The sequence below is a fragment of the Centroberyx gerrardi genome, chromosome 18, assembly GCF_048128805.1.
Source record: "Centroberyx gerrardi isolate f3 chromosome 18, fCenGer3.hap1.cur.20231027, whole genome shotgun sequence".
In the NCBI taxonomy this organism is placed as follows: domain Eukaryota; kingdom Metazoa; phylum Chordata; class Actinopteri; order Beryciformes; family Berycidae; genus Centroberyx; species Centroberyx gerrardi.
Window position 1 is genome coordinate 2,886,653 of NC_136014.1, and position 20,340 is coordinate 2,906,992.

At 41.1% G+C, this 20,340-nt stretch overlaps 1 protein-coding gene across 1 annotated transcript in view; it reads right to left on the reverse strand.

Moving 5' to 3' along the window:
* The window catches only part of LOC139920540 (mitochondrial peptide methionine sulfoxide reductase), a 60,074-nt gene that overhangs the window by 23,423 nt on the left and 16,311 nt on the right, over positions 1 to 20,340 (reverse strand). Inside the window, exons 2-3 of the mRNA XM_071910562.2 lie at positions 3,847 to 3,915; positions 1,955 to 2,074 (exon numbers count right to left, since the gene is read on the reverse strand). Coding sequence (XP_071766663.1) covers positions 1,955 to 2,074; positions 3,847 to 3,915 — 189 coding nt within the window. The remainder of the gene's footprint in view (positions 1 to 1,954; positions 2,075 to 3,846; positions 3,916 to 20,340) is intronic.

A 20,340-nucleotide genomic window follows, 5' to 3' on the forward strand; every position in this document is an offset into this window, starting at 1 on the left:
CCGGCTTGTGTGAGATTAAGATGTGGGTTTAGGGTTAATGTCAGAATTAGGATAGAGAGCAGGTTAAATAGAGACTAGATACAGTATATAGAGTTGTGGTCTGAGGAGCCCAACAGGGTTTAGATTTAGATCTATAAGCCCCCTTGACTGAGCCATAGCAGTGGTCCACTATTTTACCATGTCTGGTGGGGCAGGTGACATACTGGTAGAAATGATTTAATGATTTCTGAAGAGAACATTGATTGAAATCACCCAATATTACATTAGAAGTTTGTTTTGAAGATGTTTTGCAGTCTGTAGGATAGGATAGTGAGCCGGTATCACACAATAATCATCCACATAAAGTTTATTGCTGCATGAGATCTAGTGGTTTCTGTGGATCCCACAGTGTAAATATATTGAACCGGGTAAAAGATGGATAAAGAGTGTGTTTTCGCAACTTGAGCGTAGAGGCCTTAACATTCAGTGTTGAATGGGAAACATTTTAATCGAAATTTAGATTAACAGAAGTTGAGTGCGTATGACTGTTTGTGTGTGTGTGTGTGTGTGTGTGTGTGTGTGTGAATGAACACAATGAAATAGATCTCAAATTACAGTAGTTTGGCCTCTTTTATTAACAGCAATATTATTAAATGCAATTCCCTCCCATATCCATTTCAATGACAATAGAGCACCTTAATTTCCATATAGATGTACATTAATTTATGCAAATGAACTAATATAGGACGTTGCAATTACTCTAAATGAGCTAACACATGGTCTGGCTATCTTAATATACAAACTTAAAATGAAAATTTTTTCCTAAATATTAATTAATTATCATACAGCTCTACTTTAAGCACCTGCTAAAATGTTTATAGGATATGTGTATGGCCATCTTCTCTTTTTTATCATGATAAACTGAATCAAATCAAATGGAAAAAGGCTTTTATAACCGCAATCACAGCAGTAATTAATAACTGCAAAGCCAATGTGTGAGTCATTTTTATTAAAGATTTTCACGTTTCCAATGATAATTAATGCCCTGGGACACAATGTAACTTTATTGATTGTTTCAATCTTATTTTTTTTTTTTATTATAATTTATTTAATTTAATTAATTTAATTTTTATTATTATAATTTATTTTCATTAGTTAACATTAATTTCTACAATATACCATCTGACTAGAGCAGGTGGTATTTTCTGCGGCGCGGTGCGCTTTTATGAATCGCTTTCACAATATGTAAATGATCAGAATGGGTGGGAGTTCGGGGAAAACGGTAAGGCTAATAATGTCCCGGTATTTCACGTTTATGAATGAGAACACAACCATAACCCCCAAAACCAGGCGACACATTGACCTGTGTGAGCTTTGAGAACTGTTCCACCCCTGCTGACACTATAAGATAAATCAAATGCTCATCTTGTGTTCTCAAGCATTCGAAATGTATTCATCTATTACTTTACCCAGGTTTACTGTGACACCTAGGAATGAACAAAACAAGAGCGAGAAAAGAGCAAGAAAGTTTGCCCCTGGATGCTCATTGGATGTAATCTATAGCCGACTACTATGCATACTAAAGTCATCAGTTGCTTTTTGAGAATTATTTGTCTTACAGTTCTTGTAAAATCTTTAGAAGAATAAAACAGAGAGAGAAAAGGAGAGGGGCGGTGATGCAGGTCTAATGGTTGATTCATTCTGCACTTGAAGCTGCAGGAACCACTGGGAGGCTTGGACACACACACGCACACACACACATACTCTGCTCAGAGTAGTCAGGCATCAATAGCAGCCTCATCCATGCCCCACTATAATAGGGCCTGGGGGAATTGATTCACTCTGTACTGTGTGTGTTTCTTGTTTACCACAATCTATCAGTAGACAACACACTGCCCAAAACACTGTGTGTGTGTGTGTGTGTGTGTGTGTGTGTGTGTGTGTGTGTGTGTGTGTGTGTGTGTGCAGGTGCTACCTGTGCAGACCTCCTCGTAGGTCGGGTTAGGTGTGTATCCTCCAGAGTAGCCCACTTGGGTGGAGTATACTCCTTTCTGTTTCCAGAATTTCCTCTCTGCACCCCAGAAACAGCCCATCCCTTTAAATGACAGACAACAACAGTAAGAAACAGCCCATCCCTTTAAGAGATAGAGGACAACAGTAAAAAACAGCCCATCCCTTTAACAGACAGAGGACAACAGTAAAAAACAGCCCATCCCTTTAACAGAGGACAACAGTAAGAAACAGCCCACTCTGGGATGAGTAGTTTATTTACCCGCTAAAGCTCATATGTACACATCCTTATACCTTAGCCTTTTTTTTCATTTATGCTAGTTTTTTCAACGCAGCTGCTATTCATTTGAGCTAATGGGTCATTCCGTAGTGGTTCAGGTCATGAAACTTTTGGAATGATGTGTCACGTGACAATTCTGTATGCGAAAAATGAGTGGGGTTGTTGCTTCCTGAACCTGTAAATAGTCACGCCCATTTCCTCACGTCTCAACTCTATAAAGCTCAACTGGTAGAGAATGTTGCTGCCAGGGTTGAGAGTCCTAAACTGTCACTTTCCCTCACATATAATCACACTGAAGGAACTACGGTTTGAAGGCTAATACAGACATTACCTTACCCTTACCCAGTATGTGATGAGAGGATTGGCATCAAAATCATGTCTCTGGTAGAAGCTCTGTCCGGTGCGCAAGCTAACACTACAGTACAATAAGTTAAGTCGGAGTAGTCCTTTAAAGGTTACTTTAAAGGTTAAAGTTAAAGGAAAATACAACCATTTTTGACATGTTGGGCCAATGTTATACTGTGGTTACATAATACCAATTGTCGGTATTATCATAGTTGCAGACGCTCTCCATTGGCTGCTATTTACATTTTTGACCAGGTCGGACAAAAGTCTGCTAACTGTCCAGCTAACATTAGCCAGCACAGGTTACCTGCGCTGGGTAGCAGAGTGCCGCTAGCTGGTTAGCATACTAACATACCCAAAGAGCTTACATTGAAAATAATTTTTGGCCAACCTGACTGATATGCTAGCGGCACACACTGTAGAGTGCTGTTACTGTCAAGTTGCAATATTTACACCATCATAAGCAATGTTATTGCCTAATTTCATTACAAAAGTTATAGTCACTGAAAGTCAAATGACTTGGTCCGGAGATACCATTTTCACTAGAGTGGGAACTGTTGAGCTGACGGTACATGAGCGACACTGGCTGTTACACCTTCTTTGATAATATAATTGATAATATAATACTTTCGTAGTTGTTTGGTTGAAGTCCGAACATCATTTCAAGTACTTTTTGCCGCCAGAGGGGGAAACAAAGTGGGGAAATCCCAGATTCGGCTTTAATAGAAACTGATTCTGTGCCTCGGGCTTGTTTCCACTTGACATGGTGGCTACAGGAACCCTGCAATTTCAGCTGTGTTCCCGATATATTCTCTTGAGTGTTTTACTGTGTAAGGACTGTTAACTCGCGCTAAATATTTGGAGTGTGTGTTAGTTTTATAGAGGCTGATGCATAGATGGGACAGCTGAGGGAACTGTGGGTTTTTATTGGACTGTAAAGCAGAGAGAGGGACAAGAGACTTTTAAGGAAGTTTACAGAGGATAGAGGGAAGAAAGTCAATTTAGACACAAATACACAGCATAATATGTGACTGTATGAAGGTTCTTTATTCCGTTTTTTAGTTTTTCATATTAACCAATTAGAGGGTTCTTTGAGTCAATTAAAGCTCTATACAGAACCACTCCCCTAACCCAAGAGCCCTGGATTTTTTTTAGGTGTATTTCAAAGTTATTCTATTTTAGTATGTATTAGCCAAGTCTTCTAGTGTGTATTTTGACCGCAGGTGACTTACCAAACATGGCCATCTCCGTCCCCTCTGGAAAAGGTGGAACAGTCCTGTTGCCATTCACATCATGTTTGACTGAGAGAGAGAGAGAGAGAGAGAGAGAGAGAGACAGACAGAGGTTATGAACATGAAAAAGAAAACAAGGATAGTTCAAGAACAAAATGGGCTCCACCGATCAATAAAAAGCAAGTCCAGCCTTTACTTTGGTTTCCCCCATGCCAATCAAAATGTGGCCCACTGTTGAAATGGAAAATACCTCAGTTTTGTGTCTGAGACCAATATTTAAATATTAATTTTCTCACACAAAAGAACAAAAACTAACTCATGTATTCTCACCACTTTAAGTTACTTTTGAAATTATTGAAAATTATCTGAAAGTTAATAATTTTATAATCTCACAATTTAAATGCCTTTTTCCATCTGGACATGTTTCACAGTGATCCAAAAGGTTGCCTGTTTTTTTTTAAGTATCTCTTCATGACTGTGTTTTTTACATTAACTGTAATGAATTACTCATTTTTTGTAATCTGATTACTGTGAGCTATTACCAACATGTCATCTCCCATATTTGTATCTGGGCCAGCAAGGCAGCATGCTAACAGTGTTGTTTCATTCCAAACAATACTTATAAAACCAATATTTTCGAATTGAAGCCAATAGCCGATATGTTGTGCCAATATTCAGTATCTTTAAATTTGACCTTTTTCATGCCAAAAATGCCATGTATTCAGTGTTTCACCCAGGATTTTATTCTTGCCAGGGTGGAAAAGCTTCTGACACAGCATTTAGACCATCATGGGACACAAAAACTCTCCATTGAAAGCCATACTAATGAAATAGTTTTAGCTGGGTCAGCAGCTCCTTAGAGTGAGGCAGGTTACATTGAAGGTTTTACAGACTGTTGAATAAAATCCTGCCACACCACACTGGAATGATTTCTCTGATCGGGCATCTGATATAAAAAAATAACCAAAATATATTGATTAGCTGTGGTCAGGGAGGAACCTCACTGATTGGCTGATATCTGATTTTTGATAAAACTCTAGCCTCCACCACCAAAAACCTGAATTTACCTGAGGGGTATAGGCAATACACACTCACACACACACACACACACACACACACACACACACGCACACACACGCTGACCCACTTAAACAGTGGCATTAAGCCCTGCATAATTTCATAGCAGCTGCATTCACTCCAATCAACCCACAGAGCCAGAGGTGCACGAGGACCCAATTGGGGCCACCCAGCCACCTGGCTGAGCAAACATGCATTAGCGTTAGCATGCTGGGGGATGTGACTGAACGTGTGTGTGTGTGTGTGTACAGTCGGCTTGCTTTATGAGGCTGGGGGTGGGGGGGGTGTTCGGATTAAAATAAATGGCATGGGGCAGAGAGAGAGAGAATGAGAATGAACCTAACATCTGGAATCCCCCGCTTTTCAAACACACACACACACACACACCACATTGCCTTCATGCACGGTTGCATTGTCATGGGGGCCAGGCATGCCGATACACCAGATAGGCAGCCAGATGGAGACTGCCAGCTAATCAGCAGTAGGCCCTTCCCACTCCCCCCATGCACACACACACACACACACACACACACACACACACACACACTCTCATATCAAACGTTGACTCCTACTCACAAGGCAGAATTCACCTATGGATCTGCAGACTACTCAGATGATTTCAGCCCAGTAAACTGACTGTCTGACTCTGAAACACACACACATACACACACACACACACACACACCAGATATCGGCCATCGCCCTGGTAGATACATCTGTTTTTTGGAAAGCATAGGTATAGCTTCATGACTTAAATAAAATCTAAATGAAAGATATCGTATATTGTAATACCGGCACAAATTTCTCCTTCCTCCTTCTCCTCCTCTTCCTTCTCCATTCTCAGCTCTCTCATTATGTTGTGTGTGTGTTAGTAATGGCTGCCTTCAGGGACCAGCAAAGGCATGTTCATTACTGGCCACAGACACACACACGCACACACTGAGAGATAAACAATCTAAATGTAAATGTCGGTGGGGAAAGACAATGAGTCCAGACAGAATATTAATGACTGTAACGGCTGTGTGTGTGTGTGTGTGTGTGTGTGTACATGGACAGCAAAACAAAGACAACACACACAAAGTGACAGCGAAGGATGATAATCAACTATTTGACTTCCGCCTATTTGCTACCTTCAAACACACATATGCTCTAATAATCAGACACACACACACACTTCTCAGACCAAATGTCCTGATATCACCCTGTAACACACATACATATACACACACACACACACTCCTTGGCCCTGACCAGATTGCAGACTCATTGGAAAATGAGATGTGAAAAAGTGGAGAGCTAACTAATCACAAATACTGAGTCAACAATATGAATCTGATAAGCAAATCACTTTATTCACACGGCGGCCATATTTGATTTCCGTCATACTTGTGGTGGGAAACCCTACCTAGAAGACAGTGAAGCAGATGGAAACACATTGGAAAAGACAGAAGCTTAAAGGTAAAATCCACTTTTAACACTACTGGAAAACAGCTAGAAAATTCTTCAGCGATTTAAGACGTCAATGGTAAACGTCAGGTTTAGGTGTCAGTCCCTCACAATCAAAGAGCGAGGGCTTCTTTCTAGAGCCGCCATTTTGCACCAACGCTCAACAATCAATAAGCAAGTTGTCCTCCACAGGCAACAACAGCTAGCACTACCAATATTGCTCTAATTCAATCAGGAGAGACTAGGATGAATGCTCAAATGAAAAACTTTATTCATGACATGAAACGAGATGGAAACTTTGGCGTAAGCTCCATGGAGGAACTCCTCCCATTCGTGGGGGAGTTCATCCGGGATGGACATGGAATTAGGATGTTAAGTACAGAGAGTTCCTCTGGAGCCTGGACATTGGTGGTGATGGGGTGGAGGAGGGACGAAGGTAAGCACAGCGACTGGAATGACAGCAGCATACAGCATAGTTCTGTGAGTAGCACAATAGCATAGTAGGTGACGTGTGTATACTCCCGTCACTTAGACGATTGGCTCTCTGAAAAAGAGAGGGAAGTGATGGCTAACTCTGATTGGTTCTCTGGAAAAAGAGGGAAAGTGTTCGCCAACTCTGATTGGGTAAAGAGAAAGCATGTATGAATAAGTAGTCTTCCTGATTGAAATACGTGCGTAATACTTCACTAATATGGTTCAAACCAGAATTAGCCTGATTACGTTATCTGGGCCCAGAAATGCAAGGTACATCACCAATAGGTGTTTTTTTTTTTTAAATGTTGAGGCATTTTAGGGTGGATTTTCCCTTTAAGAGCTTCCCCTAGACAACCAATGTATTAATCAATGTAATCAATAAAACTGCATCATATCTGACTGAATCATAACACTGACTGGACCGTTTTCAATAAAAGGACAGCATCGGCCCCATATATCGGTCTAACTCCAGAATGAGCCTTGCTTGCAGCACATCCTCCCTCCAGAACGCACCGGGCTCTAGTTCACTGAGCCCATCCGTAATAGAAAACCCAATACCCATTCGTTTCTCTGCTTGTGCTCCCAACACTCTGTGTCTTGTCGGAGCTCAAGATAGTAAAATGTCCGAGGCGGAATAAAAATAAAGACAGGCGACTCGTGTTCGACTACTCTCAACCTCGTCTTCCTCGGCCTTCGGCGGAGCTCGGTAGACTGAAGCCGATCTCGTCTTTGTACAGCCGCCGCATGGCAAGAATAGGGATAAATACTGTTTCCGAACACAAGAAAGAGAGAATATGAGAGAATACTCTTTCCAAAAACATTCATTAATATTCCACGTTTATCTGTTCCTTGACACGCATGCATATACAAAGGCATTTTTCGGGAGAGTAATTATTCCGTGCGGCGCTGCTTTGAAAATGCCTGTTCTTTTGGTCGCCTCTATCTCAGTGGGAATGATAAGAACGCTCCTTGTTGATTAATTGAATTTACATACTTGTGTGAGGTCGAATGGAACAGTGTGTGTGTGTGTGAGTGAGAGTGAGAGAGAGAGACTCGAAACTATGGGTTTATTGTGTTGTGACAACATTGCTTAACCTTGTATTAGTATTCACAGCAGACTTGAGTTATTTAGCAGAAATATTAAGGACGTGCGCATATATACACACACACACACATACACAATGCCCCCCCCCCCCCCCCCCCCAAACTGACACACTTGTTCATACACCACATATTGTGCACACGAATGCACACCTTTGTCCACACACACACACACACACACACACACACGCACACATACAATAGGAGGACAGTGCTGCCAGGCCCCCAGATATATTCCCACATGATAAAGGCAGTCATTTAAAGAGAGGAAAAGAGATTAGAGTTTGTTTTCCCTCCACATCTTATTTCCATGAGCAGAATAATGTTCTTTGCTCCAGTAAAAGCCTGGTTCAGACTGTTTATGCTGGGAACTAATTTTCCTTTATTTGGCAGCAAAGAGCAGTGAAAGTGGTTAGAAAGCACTTCATGGACACACTTCACATCAAACAGCAAGCCACTCCACTTCAGCTACACTGTGTGCATGGGTGTGTGTGTGTGTGTGTGTGTGTGTGTGTGTGTGTGTGTGTGTCTGTCTGACTAACCAGCCTGCCTCCCAGCCTCCTCTCCAGCTCCCTAAATCCTGTCACAATAATAAGCCTGATCACAGAACAGGCCTTTATCCATGGTGGCATCTGTGGCCTACACAGACACACACACCCACACACACACACACTCAATTTGTGCTGCTCTATTTCAGCTTAGGCCCAGAGTGTGTGTGAAAGCAGGAAGAGTGTACGCCAGCATCAATAACCGGATCTCCTTCAACCAAAACCAAAGTGTTTCTTTCTTCAATTAAGTCAGTGATGTTCTGTATATTTATTAATGGGCTATAATGAAACTAGGGTTAAACAGATATATCGGTTTTGCTGGTATATGGGGCTGATATTGTCCTTTTATGAAAAACGGGATCTGATATGATGGATATGATAAGAAGCGATTTTAATGAGATATTCTGATCCGATTCTACTATGCATGAACATATATCATTCCTGTAATTATCATCCTGGGTTTCAGTGGAGAGTTTTAGTGTCCCATGGTCTAAATGCTGTTTCAGAGGCTTTTCCACCCTGACAATAATACAATTCTGGGGAAACACTGAATCGCTTTTTGGAATTTTTGGGTATGAAAATGGTCAAATTTAATTTCGACACAAAATACTGGTGATTGGTTTCAGTCTGAAAGGTCTGGTGTCAGCATCAGCCTTCAAAAACCCATATCTGTCAAAACCTACACAGCATGTGTGACATTTGCGTATCTGAACTTGTTGCGGTCCAGTTGCAGCACTTTAGGCATTCTAAGCTGCTACAACAGGTCTGTTTTTGTTCCACTGCAGTCTGCTGGTTGTGTTGCGCCTATCTACATTTTACCTATGGGTAAGTGAACACAGTTATCTAGTTTTGCTTATTTTTCCATAAACAACTCAAGTTGTACCGTGAGGAACATTAATGTACTATATATATATATAGGGTACTTATGAGAGCACTTTTAAATAGAAGCTTCTCAGTGGCTCCATAGATAACCTCATCTCCAACATTTATTTCAGTGACATTGGTTCATGTATCCTCTATTTTGCTTACTGACATGGTGATAAATTACTATAAGCAAAAGTTTGGCATTTATATACATTTACATACAAATACGCAACAGACTGCTGCGTAGTCCGACAAAAATAGTAAATGGCTACGTATCTGATCCGACCCCTCCGACACAAACGGATGGAACACCATCCGTTGTTGTGCTTAAGTCTTGCCCGTTGATACTAAAGGTTTACCACTTATAGGACTACTTGTAGTTTGAGTTTAATGTGATCTGTGTTGACAGATACACAGCGAAGAGCCAGTCTGTGTTGTTGTGGGGGAAAGCAGGAGCACGGGGGGAGCGAAGAGCGTAGTTGGAGCGTTCCCGTGGCGGGTCCAGAAGCGCGTTCACAGTGCACAGGAAAAAACACCTTGATAAAGCTCTTGGTGGCTTTTAAAATTTTTTAAATCTGATAATTCAAAGAGTCGTTTTTGAATTTTGAAGTTATACTTTTTCTTTTTGTTTTTTTGCAGTGGGCATACACTCCCAATTACGCACAAAACTTTAAAATCTTCACATTTGTTGACCATGCAAACAGTCTAACCAATCAATGCACAATCTAACTATATGACAAGAGAAAAAGTCATCATGGGTAGTCACAGCAGAATGACAAAAATAACATCAAGGCATTCTGGTCAGAATTATGTTTTTTCCAGAGCAAAATCTTTGTCAGAATGTTTTCTGTTTTTATGTTGGAAGACAACGATTCACACCATAACCACGTGCAGATACAACTAACTTTGTACTACAATCAAATGTGTTTCCATTATTTTGTCGGTTGCCTGTAGTTTTACTTAAGTGATTGAAAAGGTTCAATTTTGCAAAAATTTTGTGCTTGAAAATTTTTTGATGTTGAACTTCGGCATCAAATGCTTGCTGGGCATGATAACACTTCTGCTTATCATGCCTATTCAAACCCATTCATACCTATACCCAGCAATATATTGGTAAATAAAAAGGAGGTAAATTAAGACCTCTGGTGATTATCATAAGAGAAACCATCAGTATTACCAAAAATCTATTGGACTTTCAGAAAAGCATTACGTTTCAGTTTGACACTATTTACTATGATGTATGAATTTACATCCTAAAAATTTACATCAACCTAAAAAGGTAGATAAATAAAAAGGTGGGTAGAGTGAGTTTAGGTGGCTTTACCCTCCACTACATCTCTGCCTACACCTGGCTGAATACCCAACATAAAAGAGAGAGTGACAATGGACACCAAAGGGGAAAGAGAGAGAGAGACATACATAGAGAGCTGATTGTGAACAAAGTGCTGAGTCAGACTCCTGCATCATAGATGGTTGTCTTTGATTTACCAGCTGTTTCATCCCTTTTTACTTCTTTCTTCACTCCTTTTCCTTCCATCGCTCACCGGCAGCATTATGAACACCTGTCTCATCCTTCACGCTTCATTCCTCCTTCTCCTATTCCATTCATGCATAAACATGACTCCTGTACTCTTAGAAATGACATACAATTTTCAACATGTCCACAAGGATATAGAACATATGGTGTATTAAACATAACGCAACCAACGATGCAAGCAAGTACCTATGTAGAAACCCGATTGGATGTTTGAGAAAAAAGGTGGGTGAGCGCTAGGGCTGGGTGATATGACCTGAAATCCATATCACGATGTATTGTCACATTTTCCTCCATAAAAATAAATGAAACGACAATTTGTATATTTCTTTTACTTGGTGCACAAACACTGCATTCTACATACGCCGTGGGAAAGATATCGATACAGACAGCGCAACTAAATTATCGCATATTTCTGACCTCCCTCTGGCGGGCCAAACCAAATGTCTTTGCAGGCCAAAATGGCCCGCAGGCCACGGTTTGGGAACCCCAGCTGAAGACCAATTGCAGATGGTCACAGTGGAGGCTGGTGTGTGAATAATTCAACTACGTTGGCCAGCAAGCCTGTTTACACAGTGGAGTCCGAAGCCAATGTAGTGCTTCGTTGTCCTTCTGTTTGTACAAACCTGCTGAAAATAGTTTCCGCAGCAAGTATACCGCGGCCTTAAAGGTCCCATATTCTACACTTTCCAGTGATTTATTTTGTGTCTTGAGGTCCATTCAAAGCTGTGTGTGTGGTGTTATGTACCAAAAACACTCTCAATCCATTTTTACACGTTCATTTTCCAGCATTTCTCTGAGCCTTACCAAGAACAGGCTGTTTCTGTCGCTGTGTCTTTAAGGCTCATTAATATTAACGACCCCTCTGTTCTGATTGGCTAACTGTTTCAAGAGTGAAACGTGAGACACTGCAGCCCAGCAGCTACAGGTAGGGGAAACTCTCCGGTCAATAAACAATGACAACCGCTCAACCGCTTTGAAAAAAAAAACTTTGTTAGTCTATTATTTCTTACAAAATCTTTTCTAATATGGATTGTGTGGATGTAGTTGGCGACTGTGCGTTTTGATACTTTCACCATGTTTAGACACACATCCAACTCCTTTATCATCAAAGAGGCAAGGGGAATCCCGTGCCTTCGCTCTGACGGTTGACACGGAACTAAAAAAAAAAAAAAAAACATGAATGAAAGCTTGGTACTTGTCGAATTTGTTAAAGGAATAGTTCGGTATTTTGAATCCTGGGCCCAAATAACATGTTTTCCGTCATCCCTATAGTAGAAACCATAACTTCGCTAGCCACCTGCTCCGCCCGTCCGGTAACACCGGGAAGCCCCCTCCTACTCTAATGCAATAGAAACCTAGGGGCATACTTGACAGTCTTTGAAAACTATGATAAACGTTGTTGTGTAAAACACGACGCTCACAGTATAATCATACAGGTGTCAGTATATTATCTTGAAAAAAAAAAAAAAACGGGCTTTCTGTTAGCAGTTATTTTTTGATTCTTCTGGCTCTCGTGGACGCTTACAGCTTAGAAGGTAGTCGTCTTTGAGAAAAAACAGTTCCTATCCAAATGGAACACAACTATTGACAGAAGGCTCTGTTTTTTACAATTTTTTCGGCTAGCGAAGTTATGGTTTCTACTAATAGGGATCATGACGGAAAACATGTTATTTGGGCCCAGGGTTCAAAATACCCAACTATTCCTTAAAGTTTAGCTTTCATGTTGAATGCATGAAATGAAATCTTTGTTCACGGTGTTAAGCTGAAACGGCATACAGCTGGAACTGCCATGCAACAACACCTAAAAGGAAAGAAATCCCAATCGTACAGTTTAATACACGGTGTTATTCAAGCTAGGTTAGCCCACTAGCTTGCTGTCATCATAAGGCAAGAAAATTCTGCCAAATGCTAATGTCCGAATTACTGTTCTTACATACATAAATCCAGATTGGAATTGAATATTGGCACAAAATATCAGCTATCAGCAGCTTCAATCCAAAAGGATTATCAGCCTTCAAAAACCATATTGGTATCTCTGCAGCCTACTCCCTCCTCTCTCTGGTTATAAAGATTAGGGGGCCGGCGTGCTAAGCCTGGGCCTTGCACGCGGCCCTGGCCAGGAGAGGGGCGCTACAGCCTGGGCAGAAGCTCCCTGTCTCCCCCCTTTGATCCCCCTGGAGCTCTGCTGGACTGACATTGATAAATGAAACACTGCAGCTAATGTCTGGCTAAGGGAGATTGGAGAGCGCACGCACACACATGCACACACACACAAACAAAAAGGGAGCGAGAACACATTGCCTCAACTGCACTGCAATTAAGTCTATAAAGTAAACCCCCTCCCTCCACCTCTCCATTGTCTCTCTCTCTCTGATTGCCTTTATGTCTTCCTCTTCCTCCTGCCCCCCCCCCCTCCCTCTCCTTCCCTGTAATTCTCTCTTCCATCCATCTCTCCCTGCTGAAGAGTATTTCTCTCTCCCTCCATCTGAACCTCTCTCAGTCAATTGCTTTGATTGCCATCGCGGTTTTTATTGCTGCCCATCATTACTGCCATCATCATTATCCTTATTGTTCTGCTGCTGATAGCCTCCTGTGCTCGTCTCCCAACACACAGGACGTCTTATTGAGGCCAAGAATTGTTTAATCTATCTTCTAAGTATTCAAAAACTTACAGAACACAAAGAACTGGATAATATATCAATTTCAATTCTTAATAAAGCCTTAATCAGGTTTTTGCCAATCAGCTTCTGGAGAAATCCGCCATTGTGCGCTTGCACTGAAACAGCAGTGCCACTGCAGCAGTCTGGTTAAAATGGGGTAAAGTAGTAGTAAATTAGCATTATTTGACCCAGACCTGGGTCAAAGAATTCTTTGCGTTTGTTTAAACCTGCATATAGCACCACATGGGCCGGGTTTACCACATCAGGTCAGTTCACGTAAAAATAATAATAAGCATGATACGCCATTGCTCCTTGTAGGGAAAACAGCACCCTAAAGCTGGTATAAATTCAGTGTCTTGTACAAGGACACTTAAAAACTGTTCCTAGCCTGATAATCAGACTGAATAGCCATTTGTTTCCACTCCATTATACAGTGATATTGCTTCCATGTTAGCCGTTCTCTGTGTGGGGTGTTCATTTTCTCCGAACCAATCACTAGTGACTGACGTATCCAGTCACTCTGATGTTATTTTTAGTTACACTGATGCTGGGAATATTCAGTAACTTCACCAAGAATGTTAATAGTTTTTGACAACAATATCGTCTTTGCAGACAATATGTTGGCTAATGGGTGATTTCAAGAAATACTATTCTGCCGAAACGCCAATGAAAACCGTTGCACGAACAGTTAAAACTTTAGCCCCGCCTGCAAAGGCGCTGATTGGTTTGATTATTTCTCAGAGAGAGAATAAAGTGTTGACTAGAGCAACACCAGACTCTCTGAATCGGCCGACAAAATCTGAAGAGCGGGCGGGACACGATTCAGGAGTGTGGAACCAGGCTAAACTGTTCCTGTTTTGTGCTGTAAAGCAATCTCCCTTTGTGCTGTAAGCAATTCAGCAGATTTCCCGCCAAAACCGACCTGTTGGCACACAATGTAAAATGTAGAGGCTGGTAGAGGCTGCCAAACTGTTAAAATGCTACATGTAAAACACCTTTAAGTAAAAATGTATCAGTTATTTACTCTGAATCTTGAATACAGAATTCCATACACAGTGGGATAATCCTGTTACACATGAGGACCACAACTCTAATTCCCACAGATATTTTGATCCACAAACTAAGCTGATGCTAACACTCCATGTTGGTTTACCTGGAAGAGAGTCCTTTCCTGAACCAGATCTCTGACCAATGGAAGAAATGACAGCTCTCACGTGGCTTTGGTTTACAAATTATGGTTCCCTTGCATTTTTACCGAGTGAAATGTAACCAAATCAATGTGGAAATGCAACAAAAGAACAACTCGACCGCTGACTCACACCAAATGGACTATAGGTTTAAAAACAGCCAAAAAATGGTCGCCAGATCACGACTCAATCCTCCTGGCAGCTTAAAATATTTAAATTCCTAATTGTTCCTGGCTGGATGTAACAGCTGTTGCACTGCTGTGTTGCAGGAAGCAGTGATTCTGACAGCTGCATGTGTAATAAAGCAGATGGTGCAGGGTAACCAGTAAAGTTAGACCAATATACAGTATGGCGTTTTTGATATTGGCCTTTTATTTTTCCTATAATTCATTTAAAGGTCCCATATGGTGTAAAACAGGGTTTCCCTTGCCTCTTTGATTATAAAGGAGTGAGATGTGCTATCTAAACATGGTGAAAGTATCAAAACGCACGATCGCTGACTAAATCCACACAATCCATATTAGATAGTAGCGTTATAACAAGCAACTTTACTTTACATTTTGGCCAATAACTTCTGAACCATGAGGCCTCCAATAAAAAATATTTTCCCTCAGATTCCTTGGCTCAAGACAAATCCATTGTGCATGCTAGTTTTAATTTGTGTAATGATAGTTTTTCCGCAATTTTGATTTGAATGCAAAACTTTTGCTATTACTCCCGCAAGGTTGGTCCAATCTCAACTAAATTTTTACCCAAATTGTTTGGCCATGGTGTACAAATGAATTTGATAGTAAGCATGTGCAAACAGGAAGTGAGGCATAGTGAGGGTTATCCATAGAGGCAGCATTGCCCACATATTTATTTATTTTTTTTCCCTCTGTCAAAAATAACACTATTAGTCAGTAATACTAACAGTAATACTGTTCCATAAAATATGGTATGATCTGTGTGAACTGTAATGGTAAGATTCTACCAGAGTGTGGCAGCAAATACTGTAAGAAGACTGGGGCGGAGCTACACATGTAGCCCCACCCAACATGTAGCCCCACCCCAAGTTCCAGCTTGCATCGAGGGGTACTTGATTTTTTCACCTGCGGTTGCAGGACTTTCACTGAAATGTTCTATCTTAGAGATGTAGAACTTTTCCAAAATGATGAATCAAGCTTATATTATCACTGTCAAATCACTGGACCCTGCGAATGGCTGCTTGCAGCTGTATTTATTATTGTTGTTGTTGGTTTCAGTGGAGAGGTGTAAATGCTGTTTCAGAGATTTCTGGAGGAAATACTTAGTACTTGCAATTTTTTTGGCATAAGTGGTGAAATGTAAAGATTTCGGCATACAATATCAGCTATTGGCAGCTTCAATACAAAAACATCAGTATCAGTATCGGCCTTCAAACACCAATATCAGTTGAACCCTAGTAACCACACTAACCCAGATCAGCTATCTTTCTCTGAGAGGCTTCAAGAAATTAGGCCCTAAAAGCAGAAGTGGAGGAACTCTTGACCAAGACCAGAGGAAAGGGGAACAGACAGCTCACCTCTAAAAACCTGCCAGAGCGGCACATATGATGAGCGCACATATCTAGTAGAATGACCTGCAGCGATGGAAATACAGTGCAGATGATCATATTTGCATCATATCAATACAGTTGCACATATATATTCACTGATCAGCCTACCAATGTCTGTACTGTTGTTATTAATTAATAAATGTGCACTGATGTAAATTTTAAAAGAGAGATAGATTGATAGATAATTCCCAAAGTGTAAAAGTAGAGGGAGCTCTATGACGGTCAGCATTGTTTCTATACAGACAGCATTGAAAAAGATAAGGCTTGGGATGTTGTTGCTGCCACTGTTGGAGCATAATGGAAGTACAGCCTATTTTAACAAGACATTTCTCCTCTGTGTAGTGCGTTTCACTCATGGAAGCTAATTTCTGGTCTGAGCAGCACTGCTGCGACTCGCTATGTGTCCGTTCTGCTTCTGGTCTCAAGATATTTGCTGCAATATTGCTGTCACTGCATCGTAGACCATCCTCAGAGCGAATCATATTCATTTATTTGGGTCAAACTTTTTTTTTTCAACTGAGGGTGCCGGAACACCGTTCTGGAATTTAGGCTAACCCCTGCCTAAAGGTGTCACGTAACATAGGTGGACACACACACACACAACCATACAGGCCATGGTTAATTCTACTAAGACACGAATCAATGTGAGGGGATTTAAATGTTTTTGTAAAAAGTGTCGCACCCAAATAAATCTCTTTAAGGGAGCGTTGATTGAAGATTGGTGTGGGAACCACACACACACAAAAAGATAAACACACACACACCACGCCACACTCATACAGAAGCTCACTGACTGACAGAAACACACTTTTCAATCAGAGGGTGAGGCTGAAGCAGTGCGCTGCTGTGTCAGCCTGAGGGAGGTGATGAACGTTTCAGAGAGAGAGAGAGAGAGAGAGAGAGAGAGAGAGAGAGAGGGAGGGAGGGAGGGAGGGTGGGAGAGAGAGAGAGAGAGAGAGAGAGAGAGAGAGAGAGAGAGAGAGAGAGAGAGTTTGTGTGTGTGTGTGGTGCCAAGCAGCATCGACCGCTCTGCAGTGGCTATGATTGAGGATAAGAATGTGTTCTCTCTCTTTCTACATCTATCTATGAAAATTAAAGCCATTGAATATCAGAACAAAATATCGGTCATCTGCAGATTCAATCCAAAAATATCAGTACTGATCTTCAAAATCCCACATTGGTCGAACCCTCTTAGGGTACATGCATAAAAACATGAAAATCATGTAGCAACATGGAAACTCCAACATTTAAGGGGAAATAAAAAATTATATACTGTGACATCATTTTTCATAATCAAATGATAGAGCCAGAATTGTGCAGCTTCCCCCAGAATTGTATTCTTGTCAGGGTGGAAAAGCCTCTGAAACAGCATTTAGACCATGGGACGCTAAAACTCTCCATTGAAACCCAGGATGATGATAATAAAAATATTAATAGTAGCAATAATAACAATCATATCAGAGGTGGATATCACTGACCGGACCAGATCCCATTTTTAATGAAAGGACAGTATTAGCCCCAACATATCTGTCTAACTCTAGCCTACATAGTAGCAGATGAATTCTGGTCTGATACAGTAATGGGTTCCAGTAAACAGATTTCCAGTTGGCCGAGTGGGTCAGACAGTCCAGTGCAGTCCATTAGCACTAGACCAGCATATACAGACAGGAAATACCCCTGCAGAGCACATAACAACCTGTGTGTGTGTGTGTGTGTGCATGTGGTGTGTGTAAACGCAAGTGAATATGTTCATAAATGTGTATCACTGCGTGTCCAGGCAGCAACCCCCTCACAGTTAAACAAACCCTCACCCGTACTCCTGGTGAATCCAATCTAAAGACACAGCAGGAGACTAACAGCCATGTCTCTAATGACTACTTTTCTCTCTCCCTCTCCCTCTCCCTCTCTCTCTCTCTCTCTCTCTCCACATTGACTTTATACTTTTATTGTACTGGAAGGAAGGAATCTACATTGAGCCTGTCAGCAGTAATGGGTATCATTGAAGTCAAACCTGTTTGAGTTGAATAAGTTGAGTCAACTAGAGCTCAAATCATTTAAAGTGAATACAACACCGCTCAAGACTTATTATATTTTTTGGTCTTTGGTCTTGGACTGTTCAATCTGAGAACTAGAGAAATACCATAAATTTAAATACTAAAAGCTGCACTTGGCAATTTCGCACATTGATGGAAATAAAATTAAAAAAAGAACCACTTCAGTGATCCCCATTGGGAAATTGAGTCATTGCAGCAGCAAAATAATAACAGGACACAACAAAAACAAATTAGGTACTGTAACGGATTAATTTCCAAGCTGAAAAGTTACCATCATTACATCTCATTGACCTAAAATGTATTACTAAGGACATAGTAACGCACAATAAATAATACAGCTATGGAAAGATATATAGTAAATAACTTGATTGTTTACTTGTAATGACAGAAACAGTAAAGTGATGGAAAGTATTGAACAATTTAATTAGTTAGTGTTAATTTAGTAAAATTTTCAGATCATTTTACCAGTAATTAATATCTGTAACTGCAGGTTAGCGATAATTAATTTAGGATAACGATACTGAAATGAATATTAAAGTCATTGTGTATTTACAGTGAAATTAGCTGCTTATGAATGCAATTTATATGACCGCTGGGCCTACTTTTCACAAACCTGCCAGCCCACTTTAGAGTATATGAGATCGTACTGTAGCAAACAACCCAACATTAAAGACTACCTTTATTTTGAAGCATTAAAATGTCACCACAGGGTGTGTGTGTGTGTGTATGTGTGCCCCACTGGGATATCCCACCCAAATGACTTCACCTTTAGGCCTCCTCCTGCTTGTGTGTATGCATGTGTGTGTGTGTAAGTGTGTGTTAGCGTGTGTGTGTGTCCATGTGTGTGTGCGTGTGCCTCCCTGAGGGTTTGAGTCGATCGATCGCTCAGAGCAAGCCATTAAGAGTGAGACGGAGTGTGTGGGGTGGTGGGTGGGGGCGGGGGGTGGGGAGGCAGGAAATAGTAGTTAATGCACTTTGCACTTAAAAGATGGTGTGTGTGTGTGTGTGTGTGTGTGTGTGTGTGATGAAGAATCCAGACAATCCTACATTTAGCATTATGCAGTGTAAGGCTGCACTGTATGGGGATAAAATCCTATTGCAACTGTTTTAGTTAATATTGCGATTTTAAATTGCAATATGATACATTTCAGTCAACATCATATTCCCTGTTATGGGGCTAAAAGCACAGATGCAGTGGTCTACTAGAAATACGGTTTTGACCTACCAAGGACAGATAGAATAACCTACCAACAATGGACCAATAACAAGACCTACCTGGACTAATGGAACAACCTACCTACCGACTGACCAACAGTACAACCAACCTACCGACAGGCCCGTGGAGTGACCTACTTACCGACGGACCAACAATACAACCTACCTACCGACGGACCAATGGTACGACCTACCAATGAACGGACTGACAGAATGACCTACTTCAGTCAGAGACACTTATGTCAAACAAGTTACAAGTCAAACCATTTATTGCAACAAATGGTTACAGTTGTATCTGGCGGAAAGGCTCTGCTCTTGAGGATGATTCCCAATGAATCCAAGCAGCATGCGTGAGATTCTACAGGGAGCACCATTACCCCCCAAGGCATAGTAGACATACATCATTCAATATATGAAAACCATAACACACAACCAGACATAATTCAGAGACAGCTTGCACAACATCCTGTGTGCAGACAATAGCAGGAGGAGGTTGGGGTGATGGAGGGAGTTTTGCAGCCACCGGGTCTACAGCAGCAGTGGCATGAATGAACAGCAGAGTGAGAGTGTGAGTTGTCAGATTATAAAGCCCGCCTCACTGACTTTTTTGAATGTGATTGGTGATTGAGAGTCAGCTGATACTGATCAGCTGGTGTATTGTTTAGATGGGACAACTGATAGCCGATCAGCTGATGACACACACGACTTCAGTGTTCTGCCTGAACTAAGTCAATGCTCCATTAGTGATGGACCAA